The following is a 12,196-nucleotide window of genomic DNA, read 5'->3' as shown; positions in this document are numbered from 1 at the left end:
GTGTGTGTGTGTGTGTGTGTGTGTGTGTGTGTGTGTGTGTGTCTGAGTCTGAGTCTGAGTGTCTGACTTGAACCTAGACCTCAGGCATTCTGTGCAACATGGTACCACTGCACTCTTACCACTGAACTATACCCCCAATGCCCATATAACTTTAATACAGCAGTTTTCCCCATCCTTCATCAGACTTGTAGCCCTTATATCACCTGTTAAGTGTATTACTGAAGCACCCAATGCTGTAGAACACACCAGGGAAAGTGGAGGCAAAGAAGATCAGGAGTTCAAGGCTAGCCACTTCAGTTTTCAAGGCTAGCCACCTCAGTTACATAGTTTGAGGCCAGGCTGGGCTACATATGACCCTTTCTATCCTCCTTTCCCTCCCCTTCTCGCCACCAAAAGAAAATAGAAAACAAGCACTCGAATAATGTTAGAGATCTGATACTACTAGACCTTGGGGAGCTGGGAATTGCTGTTTCTGTAAAATAGATTTTATTAATTTGAGACTTGAATACTTTTTTTGGCTGGCGTACTTTGTAGATTTTAATCTGTTAATATTCCTTAGTTTGTTTTAAAGTCTACCAAACTATCTTGCATGTCTAGCTGACTTTTAGAAACTGTGCTCAGGACTACATGTTTGTCTTGATGCAAGTGAAAAATTCTGTTTATTTAAAACTGTTGGGATATTTTAATTTTCATTTTAAAAAAGGTTTATTTTAAATTAGATGCTTTTGTCTGTGTGGGTTATGTGCATGTGACTGCAGGTGCCAGCAAAGGTCAGAAGAGGGTGTTGGATCACCTGGAGTTGAGCTTACAGGTGGTTATGAGCTGCTTGATATGGGTGTTGGGAATGGAACTTAGGTCCTCTGCAAGGGTAGAGCCATCTCTTCAGCTCCCTAATTTACATTTCTATTTTTCCTGGTAGTCATTCCTGCTTGTTACTCCAGTTAATCTTTTAAATTGGAAAAAATGTTTACAAATTGCCTATATTTCATACTTCTGAAATATTAAATTCTGAAGTGTTAACTGTCATTTTAGTTAGGTATTGACCACATTCGTCATAAAAGACTAATACTTAACTTTTTTATGTTTTTTTTTTTTTTTTCTTATGGTGGGAGTGGAATGTAGGGTCTTGTACATGCTAGCCAAGTGTTCTACTAATATACTCCCAGCCCAGTACTTTGCATTTTAAGAAAGTTTAGTTATATATCTGTCTTCAAGTTTAGAAGTTTAGAAGTAAGAGGATATTAGGCTTAGTAGTACTGAGCACTCGACTATCATGCACTAGGCCCTGGATTTCATCCCCAACACCACAATAAACCAATGAAATACAGAAGAAATAAAGGGGAGGGTATTGGTAATGTTACTCTTTTGTGATAACTGATTTTCAAATAATAAAAATAACGCAGATATCAAGCCAAATTACATTGAATGTAGACAATGATACGTTTTCAGAGGACATTTCAGTTTTCTGAATAGCTTTGAGCTTTGGGTGGGGGTAGGTCAGGGAGATAAAGCCTAATTTACTTTTCTGTGCTTTTAATGCTTAATGATTAACTTTATTTTCCTTCTCAGTGTGTTTTTTCTTTCTAGTAGACAGTAAAGATTATAGATATATAGATATGTTTGTATGTGAGCTATACAGGATTTAATAGTGATTTTCCTGGAGAGAGTTACTCATCCTCATTAGAAGATATTCTATTGTTTTTACAGGCTTTTTGTTTATAAACTTAAAAAAAATTTTGCCTCTCTAATACTTAGTGTATGGATTGAATATTGTTTTCAGTTTAAAAATGTCTATTTGCTCTATAAATGGATAAAAGGCAACATTTATTGCTACATTATTTAATAGCTACATTTATTTAAATGTATATAACATTCATTCAAACTTTTGGCTATCACGATATTGATATTAGCATGATATGCTAATATTTCCCCACAAGATGAATTACAGGAGGAAGCATAATAATTTTAAGTGATTTTTACATGATGAAAAATCATATAGGTAATAAAAATCTAGGAAACTATAGATAAGATGGAACAAACTAGAAAATTTTTGCATGGAGCAGCTATAGGCTTATTATGTATCTAATTTTTCCTCTGTGTTGGTAGTGAAACCTAGAGCCTTGAGCATGCTAGGTAAGCACTCTACCACTAAGCTACATCCTAATTCCTAGACTGTATTATTAACATTTATTTTACGTTCTAGGCATTTTCCCCCTGTAGTTGATGTACAAGCATACTTTAAATAGGGATGATTTTACTTATATGCATGCAAAGTTTAAGTTGTCATGAAGAATATGAACATGTACTCCCTCTTTTAAAATGGGGGGGGTCACTATGTTGTCTGAACTGATCATGAACTTCTGGACTTGAGATATCTTCATCTAAGTAGCTGAGACAGGAGGCGTGTATCACTATACCAGTTTAAAAGTAATCCTTTAGCAGGAAATATTTTTGGCAAGTAGTACTTTCACTAAACTTTCTTTACTGAATTTTCTTCTAACTCTGAACAACCAATTAATGTATCTTCTATATTAACACCAACCCTTTTATTTAAAAAATTTACTCACACCATTATTAGGGCTTATGCATGCGCATACACTTGAGGGTGAGGTGTGGGGTGGGTGGGGGCCTTTGTGGAGATAGGAGGACAGCTTGTCTCCTTCCATAATGAGTTCTTAATATCTAGTCAGGTTGATGTTAGCATTTGACTATATCTGATAACAATGATCCAAATCAAAGAAATTCATGAAGTTTCTGTATGAAATGGTAACACAAACTACCTGGAAAGTTTCTTCTGCCTTTTTTTTTTTTTTTTTTCTTCTCATTTTCAGTCTTCTTTGATTTACCTCTGTCAGCATCATATTTCATTACAGACATTGATTTAGTAGGTTCATGGTGGATTTGTGGGGAAATTACAATTTTCAATATAGTCTTAAGTGGACGGGTAAACTTTAATTTCACCTATTCAGTTTTTATCAGATATTGATGTTTTCTGGATGATCAGAGTTGTATATAATATTAATTTTAGGGTGTTCCTTTGTTTTACAAGAAATGGAAGGTAGCAGTGTGGCATTAAGTGGTGTAGCATTAATCATGGTAGTGGTGTGGCATTAAGGACAGTAAGGAAGTATAAGATGTTGGCATGTTGTTTTTTGTTTTTGCTTAAATCATTAAAGAAGTTCTTTAAAAGTTTAGTTTTATTTTATGTGTATGAGTTTTTGCCTGCATGTATGTAAGTACATCAGTGTCATGCAGTACCTGCAGAGGCCAGAAAAGAGCATTGGATCTCCTGGAAGTGGAGTTATAGACAGTTGTTAGCTGCCATATGGGTGCTGGTAACCAAAGTTGAGTCCTTTGTGAGAGCAGCCAGTGGTCTTAACTGCTGAGCCATCTTTCCAACCTGAAAGATTTCTTTGTTTATATTTTGAATGCTTTTCACCAAGAAAGCATTTTTTGCTTATAAGCCTAATGTTAATAGGTTACAAGAAATTGCCAGGGAGGAGTAGACGTTTCTAAATATCTACAAAGCGTTCAAGAAAGCAGACAACCAGGGAAGCTTGCGCAGTGAGTAAAGGTGCCTGCTGCCAAATCTGATGACCTGAGTTAAATCCCTGGGGCCTACATGGTGAAGGACAGGCCAGAATCCCACAAATTGTTCTCTAATGTAAACACACCCACACCCACATACAAACACAGACAAATAAAAATGTAATAAACAAACTAAAAACTTTTAAACGAAAGCTTTATTTACGATTACAATGCTGTTATTAGCTTTATTTTTCCCCTGATTTTTCTTGAGCCAGGGTTTCCTTGTAGCCCCAGCTGAGCTGGTATTCGCTATGTAGACCAAGCTGGCCTCAAATCTCAGAGATCTGCTTGCCTCTGCCTCTGCCTCCTGAGTGTGCACCACCATGCCTGGCCCTGTTAGTAGTTTTTGAAAAACATTTTATTTAATATTAAATTAGAACTTGTCATACTGTAACCAATAACTATGAATTTCTCTGATATTAGAGAACATGTAATAAATTGTGTTTTTGTACTTGACCCATTTGTCAGATAAGCGTTATATATTACTTAAAGAGAATCTTGAAATTTCATGTCTTTAAATAATAGTCATTTCTGAGACTTGTAGAATTCAGACCCTTTTAATTATAAGGGAAGCAGAATGGTTATAGTTTTTCAGTGCTTGTGATTTGGTACATAGGCACATTTAGTTAAAAAAGGGTATAATAGGAACTGAAGGCAATTCTTTTGTAAATCTTAAGCTTTTCAGAATTCTTTTGTAAAACTTAAGCTTTTTAATAGGATAGCCTGTGTTCACCTTTCCAGGGATAGAGTCTCCAAACTTGACAGGCAAATTTTGTTGAGATAGTAAACTTTAGGAAATACATTTTGAAACTATATCAAAGGCTTTATATTTTGAGGTTCTGTAATATAAGAAAAAAAGGCTAAGTAAGCATCCTAGGAAATTCTTAGGAACATGGGAAAAGTTTTTGTTTTTGTTTTTTAAATGATAACGGGAGCCATTTGAGTTCCTTTCTTTGTGTGCCCCAAACCTGAGAGCATGTTTAGAAATTTGAGAAATCACTTGGGGGAGGGGGACCAGTAACGACTGACTCCTAGATTTATTGCAACAGCAACATTATGGAGTATTTATCTATTGGCAAGGAAATCTTGACATTATTGGAAAGACTGAAAGAATTAGAACTTTAACTGAGTAGGGAGAAAACAAATAATTGTATCTATTATGTGCCAAACACTGCAAGAAATTTTCCTTTTTAAACTGTTTTTTGTATGTGTGTGTGTGTGTGAGGCTACACATGTGCATGTGTGAAAGTCAGAACGGTCTTACCTTTACATGGGTTCTAGGAATCTGAACTCAGGTTGTCAAGTTTATATTGTAAGTGCTTTTATTTACTGAGCCATTTCAGAGCCCAGTTCTTATTTTAATTTTTTTGGTCAGGTCTTTGAAAGTTATTAAATCTGAGATTCAGAAGGGATAAGTTCCTCAGGAGTTGTAGCATATGATAACTGTAATTCGTCATCAAACCCTCTTCTGTCATTTGTTTCTCTTTGTAGTCTCCTGGAGTTCAGAGGAGTTTACAGCCTTAAAATAATACTTTTTTTTCCTCCCTGAGAAAGGAAATGTGAAAGTGAGTGTATATTAATATATTGGGAGTGTAAGAGAGTAGGAATAGAGTTGGTGTGTTTAAAGTATACAACAAGAAGACAGTTGAAAGGTACTTCACATCTGGTAGAGATTTTGGCAGTAGTAAGCCATTCAGTATAAATGGTACCTAGTCTTAACCACTCTAGAGGTTGTTTGAATTCTTACATAATCCAATTATGTTCTCCATTCTTGTAGGAAAGATGAATATTGTTTTGATTTGAGAGCAGGTGGTTTATACTAACAAGTACTACAGTAATATTTAGATTTACAATTTCTGAATAGTTATCAAAAGGCTCCTGGATTACTTGATTTGGCAAGTATTATTAACCATTTTATAGATGAGAAAAGTATTCGTACCATAACCAGTGGTACTTTAATAAAAACTTAAGGAAGCTATTCCTTTAAGAGAATGATGTCCTGAATGTATTTGAGATAGAAGGGGAGTATATTGATTTTACCTTTGTCTTAAATATTTGTGTTTTTTATTTTTAGGCTGTTCGCTGCTATGAATCTGTAATCTTAAAAGCTGAAGGAAAAGTGGAATCTGATTTCTTTTGTCAATTAGGCCACTTCAACCTCTTATTGGAAGATTATCCAAAAGGTAATTTTTTTTCCTATTGATTTCTATTTGATTCATGTATACATTGAAAGTAATTATAATTATACTCTATGAACGGTACTACCACTTTTACTGTTAAGAAGTTAATAAGCTCATGAGTTATAGTAAACAATAAGAAAAGTAGAGCAGATAGAACCAGAAAAATGTTATGTGGCTCTATGTAAATCATTAATAAAAACTCCAGTAAAACTGATAACCCTACACCTACAAAATCTACATTGCTATGTGGTTTTGTTCTGTCCTATGATAATCCCTGCCCTTTAAATGCTCTATCATAGGGCTCTGAAATTTAGCACAGAGGCAGAGTGTTTGTCTAGCAATTGCAAGGCCCTGGCAAGAAGGGTGGGGGAGGGGTGAGAGAATGATCTACTCTAGGATATGTAGGAAAGGTAACATAAATTAGCATTACTTTTTGCCCTTTTTGTAAATCTTGTCCCTTTTACCTAGAAAAATCAGTAAAACTTTAATCTCTAACCATGTTACTGTGAAGGTATGAAACACAGAGAACATGGGGAAACACATGAGCTGGACCTTTGAATAAAGCCAGTTTTTTATTCATTTGAAAATTTTTTCTTTAAGAAATAACCAAGTTAAATAAAAAAAGGAATCTGGTCCTCTGAAATGTGTTTATTTCAAGGCACTAAGTTGCCAAGGCAGACCATTACTCATGTAGGAAGCTTGCTGTACCACTACCTCCTGCTCCTTCATACCAAAGGAAAATTCCATAGCTAAAGAAGGCTGTTCTTGCAAGTGGTAACATTTTAATAGTAATATAATAACATCTTTATATGGTGGATGGATTTGTTTTAGTGAATGTGGGCAGAGTACCTGACAGTTGTCAGGCTAGAGTACAGGATTGTTGGTATTTCATGTTGTGATTGTATTGTGCCAGCTTTGTGTTAGGTCACATAAATATTTTTTAATTAAGTACAATTTTACTCTGAGACTTGTATACACTGAAATTCAAAATGAGGTTTGTTTCCCAGTTAGGCTCTATTATTTGCGGTTGCAGATTATATAAACATTCCTGAGTTTCTGTCTTGTAATATGTTCTGTCTTCTGATAATGAAAGGCAGGAAGGCAATGGCAGATGACAGCTCAGGGATTGAAAGATTGTTGTGATACTGGCAAAACAGTTTTAGTTCAACAGGTTAATAGACATTAATAATTAACACTTAATTTTTCTTTTTGTGCTGTGTGTGTTTGCGTGTGCCATGTCTCACCTGTGGAGGTGAGAGGAAAGTGAGATTCAGTTTTCTCCTACCATGTGGGTCCAGGGGGTTGTCAGGCTTTGGGGGGGGCGCAAGTGCCTTTATCCACTGAACCTTTTCACCGGCCCAACATTTAACTTTTTTGTGTGTGTTGACTCAGCCTCCAACACTTAAATATTGTTAACATCAATTAAAGCTGGTAACTTATTTAAAGGAAACTATTACGCTAAAAGTTTATAGAATTCTGTGAAATCTACTAATTTTTATGCTACACATTTATGTATTAAAAGGGCACATTAATTTGACAACACAAACAGATTTAAACTTTAAAGTTAGGCCCATATCTGGGGCTATCATTTCTTCTTAGTGCTAACTAAACCATATGTCTTAGCTTTCATTTATTTCCTTATTCTTTTAAAATTTTTTGGTTTATTTTTATTTTCTGTGTATGAGTGTTTTGCCTGCATGTATGTAAATGCACTACCACGTGCATGTAATGCTCACAGATGCCATAAGAGGGCATTGGAGCCCCTGAAACTAGAGTTACAGACTGTTGTTATCTGCCATGTGGGTGCTGGGTTCTGAGTCTGGGTCCTCTGCAAGAGTAGCCAGTGCTCTTAACTGCCGAACTGTCTCTCCAAACACTATTTACTTATTTTTAAATGTCTTAAAATTTTTATTTGTGTGTGTGTGTGTGTGTGTGTGTGTGTTTGTGCGCGTGTGCGTGCATGCATGCGTGTGTGCGTGTGTGCCATGACCTGTGTGTGGAAGTCAAAGGACAACTTGTAGGAGTTAGCTTTTGGTTTTGTTATTATTATTTTTTTAACCACGTGGATTCTGCGGATTGATCTCAGGCCATCAGGTTTGTTGGCAAGTACCTTTATCTGCTGAGCCATCTCACCAGTCCATAACTTTTAAAACTTAATTATTAGTCAGTGAATTTAACTACATTTTTAACTTATTATGTTTAGTTGGTTGGGCATGGTGGCTCTTGCTTATAGTCCCAGCGCTTAGAGGCTGAAGCATGAGGATTGCTTTGAGTTTGAGGCCAACCTGGGTTACACAATGACTTCGAGACCAGACTGGGTTACAGAGTGAACTAGTCTCAACAACAAACAAACAAACAAACAAACAAAATCCCAGGAAGCTGGAGAGATGACTCAGTGTTGAGGACCAAGGTTTGGTTCCCAGTAACCCACATGTCAGCTAACTAAGAATCTTCAATAACCCTATTTCCAGGGGATCCGATGGCATCTTCTGGCCTCTGTAGGCATTGCATGACATGGGTGCACTTCCATGCAGGCAAAACACACATACTCATAAAATAATAAATGAATAAATAAAAATAAGGAAACAACAAAGAGGTTGGTTATGAAGATAATGAGGGATCAAGGTGCATTTGGAAATATTTTTTCTGCTTTGGACAATGGAATGGGACATGTGGCATGTGGCAGCTACACTTTGCTGAGGAACTAGCTGGTGGGAATAATCTACTAAGGTAGGAAATAGAAGAGGCTACCTAAGGATTTAAGTCACTGAAAAAAAAAAGTGCTCTAAGGACACATTTACTATTGTATAGATGAGATTAACTGGTAGGTAGGCAGGCAGTAGCTTAATTTTTAATAAGAGAGAATGGATTAAGAGGTGTCCTCTGTATTTCAGTATATTTCAAGATGATAGTTTCCATATTACTGTTTTTGTTTTGTTTTTGTATTTTGAGACTGTCTCCCAGGAGCTCCAGCTGGCCTGGAACTCCCTGTGTAGACTGACGAGGGTGGCCTTGGTCTCACAGAGATTTGCCTGCCTCTGCTTCCCGAGAGCTGGGATTAAAGGTATGCGCTACCATACCTAACTCCAGTTAGTATTTTTTTACTTTTCCTTGAGGGTTTGGGGGGGCCACATTTCCTCTTTAAGTGAATTTGTTTTAAAAATACAAACTAGTGGGTTTTCCCTGGCCATTCTCATTAACATTTTTCTACATGTCTAAAACTAGAACCATGGTTAGATAACATGCCTTTTTCTCCAGCATACCCACCCACACTCAAACCTGTAGCACTAATTTATAGAGGGATTTGTTTCCTCAGGTTCATTCCTTCCTTCTCTGTTTGAAACCTGTGCAAGATAAGAGAATTGCTAACTTAAACCAAAGATATTTTTAGAGAACATGTAAACCGTAATTTTTGTAAGTTAACACAAGCCATACGATAAACATGAGAGTAAAATTCTCTGAGCCTTCATATGCAATGGCGTTACATACAGCCTTGTTATTCTGAAAATAATTATTCAATTATTTATCTGGGTTTGCTATTTTTTTTTGTTGTTATTGTTTAAAATGTCCTAAACTCAGAATTTCCATGAATTTAGTTCCTTTAAGAAACTACCAACAACAAACAACACAAAAACCTGCTTTGTGCCTGCCATAATCAATGGTAGAAGTTATTTTGTGAACATTTTAGGCTGTGTTTTTTCTGTCTGCATTTATTATTCCGATGTCACCTGCTTCCTGTTTCATAGGAATTCCTAAAAATTTTTGGTCTCTGAATGGTATGCTTTGGCTATCATTACTGTTGATTACAAATATCTTTTCTGTCATTTCAGATAGATTTGAAGTAGAAGGAAAAACAGCATTTGTAAAACATTTTCTTACTCTTTTTGATTGGTAATATTTATAGAGTTAAAAAAATAGTTCTGTCATGTGATTTGGTCATTTTGCCTCTGGGAATTTATCCTAAAAAGAGTAAGTGGGTAGAGGTTGAATGCATTTGGCCTACTGCTGTCAGTTTCATTACCATGAGAAGGTAGTGTAGTCTTTATTTAGTAAGGAACATTTGAGTAAGAAATTGCCTTTAGGATCAACACCTATGGAAAGTGAAGGACAGAACCAGTATTGGATTGAGGGAGAGAGAAATGAAGTTGTTAATGCCTTGACCAACTTCATAGGGAAATTGGAGATATAGGGCCTGTTCATAGCTGTCCTAAGTTGAAACACAATGGCTAGACTTTTATACTCCACTGACTTGTTGTCTTTATATAAAGTTTTCTTTTGAATGTGAGCCATACTGAGGAGTGTGACCTTGGGTAAGTGTCTCTGCAGCTGAGGCAGTTACTGTAAAAGTTCATAGCTAAAGGGTATCCCATCAGGCGGCATGGCTCCCAACAGTTCTTCCTAGAAGTAGGATTTGCATGGTTTGTAGAGGGTCTGCTTTGTCTCCTTTCTATGCTGAATGCTAAAACAAGCTCTTTTAACCTCTGCTGAACCAAACAGCTCATATGACTGTCAGATAGTCTGTCTAGGAGCATTGGCTATAAGTGCAATTTCTCTTTAGGTTAGAGGACAAGCTGAGAGATACTGAACCCTGGTCTGAAGAACAAGCATATGTATTCAAATTAATACATATGATGGTTCTTGGACCCAGTCTAATTGATAAAAAATAAATGTACACATATATGAATATGTGTAGCAAATTATAGGAGAGCCACTGGATTAATTGCTTAGAAGATCGTGTAGCACATTATCTCAGTACACAATAAAATTACTAAAACAGTGGAAATTATGAGGTAAGAGATTTGAGATTATTGAGGTACTAGAAAGCTTTTGCAATGTGTTGGTAATTAAAAACTGCAGCAGGGAAAACTCTTAAGAGACAGGTATAGGGGAGGTGAGGAGTCTCCCCATCCTGCCCCCTGTGGTTGCCCACGATGGAAGTCTTTTTTTTTCCAAAGCTTTCCCATTCCTGTAACCTTTGCAGCCATATGTTACCTTGCTTAATTATCACATGTACCTTTTACTTAATTGTCACCTATGTGCTGTTTTGCCTTTTGTTTGCATTTCCTCACACATGAGTATAAAAGTCCCCTAAAACTTGAACAAGGGGTCTGACTCTTTATTCATGGGGTCAGTCACACTAGCATAAAATTACTAAACTTCCTTTCCTCACCTGACTATGGCTATTGGTCTCTGATTTTTCCGTAGCAAGATAATAAGAATTTCAGAAGAGAAAAATATAGTTGGAGGAGTATAATCATCATTCCTGATGTTAGTATGAAAATACTAAAACTCTTAAAAAATAATTTCTTCACATTTCATGGTGAGTTGGAAGTTGTCCCAGTAAGTCCTGAAATCTCTAGCCAAGGGTAGATTTTTCTCATTTTCCTTCTTCAAGTAATTGAAATTCCCTCAGTCTGTGTCACATTGTGGTAAAATAGTTTTGGAATAGAAGTTAGAAATGGCTAGGGTTGGTACTTTGGAGAAATGTCAAGTAAGAGTTTGGTGTGAGTTTTCTTTGTGTCTTTCTTTGATTGAATGACAGTACTCCATCCTGGGGTATTTATAGTATAAGAACACAAAGAAAATGGACATTTTCTAATAATAGATACTGAGTTTAGCTAGTATTCTGAAATACTCAGAATTTCTGAGTTTAGCTAGCCATTCTGAAATAGAATTTGAAACATTGTAAGGATAGTGAAATAAATGATTTCTGTTATATTCCACTCAGGACTTTAGAAATAATGAGTTACAGTGAACTAGGAATTTTTTTTCATACACAAAAATTAGAAATTAGGACTACTAGCCAGGCCTGGTGGCACACGCCTTTAATCCCAGCAATAGGGAGGCAGAGGCAAGTGGAGCTCTGTGAGTTCAAGGTCAGCCTGGTCTACATAGTGAGTTCCAGGTCAGCTGGGGCTACAGGGAAACCCTGTCTCAAAAAGACCAAAAGAAGGGGACTACTTAGATTATAGCCATTTTGCTAGAGAGACTCGGGTAATAGGTACTTGTAAAGTCTTTATAGGATTTTACTGATTTATCTAGATTAGGATCCATAAAATATTAGGATCTTAAAATAAGATGCCAAGCCTAATGGGAGTAAAGTGTAATTACTGAAAAAATGTTTGAGTGGAAAAATAGATAAATTTGTTCCTGCAATTTAAAGTATGAGTTCTGTGACTTTGAATCTGAGGAATTGTATTTATTTAATTTACCATGTTGTAGAGATGTCATGTTTCTCCCACTTGATAATCACAGTGGGTTTTTTAATTTTTAATTTTTTTTTAGTGCTCACTAATATATATCTTTTTATTTAATAACCAGTGATTAGAACAAGCATTTCATTACAGCTTTAACATATTCAGTAACAATTTCCAGAGCAAGGATACATCTCTTTCAAAAGTGGCTGTAAATTTTTAGGTTCACAGTTG

At 36.0% G+C, this 12,196-nt stretch overlaps 1 protein-coding gene across 1 annotated transcript in view; it reads left to right on the top strand.

Annotated features, from left to right (window-relative positions):
- LOC103740770 (lysine-specific demethylase 6A-like) overlaps positions 1–12,196 on the top strand; it is a 145,080-nt gene that overhangs the window by 69,200 nt on the left and 63,684 nt on the right. The window contains exon 3 of the mRNA XM_008841449.3: positions 5,663–5,771. Coding sequence (XP_008839671.2) covers positions 5,663–5,771 — 109 coding nt within the window. The remainder of the gene's footprint in view (positions 1–5,662; positions 5,772–12,196) is intronic.

The sequence above is a fragment of the Nannospalax galili genome, unplaced genomic scaffold (genome assembly GCF_000622305.1).
Source record: "Nannospalax galili isolate Female #2095 unplaced genomic scaffold, S.galili_v1.0 scaffold3181, whole genome shotgun sequence".
Classification (NCBI taxonomy): domain Eukaryota; kingdom Metazoa; phylum Chordata; class Mammalia; order Rodentia; family Spalacidae; genus Nannospalax; species Nannospalax galili.
This window is presented reverse-complemented; position numbering and strand designations above follow the sequence as displayed.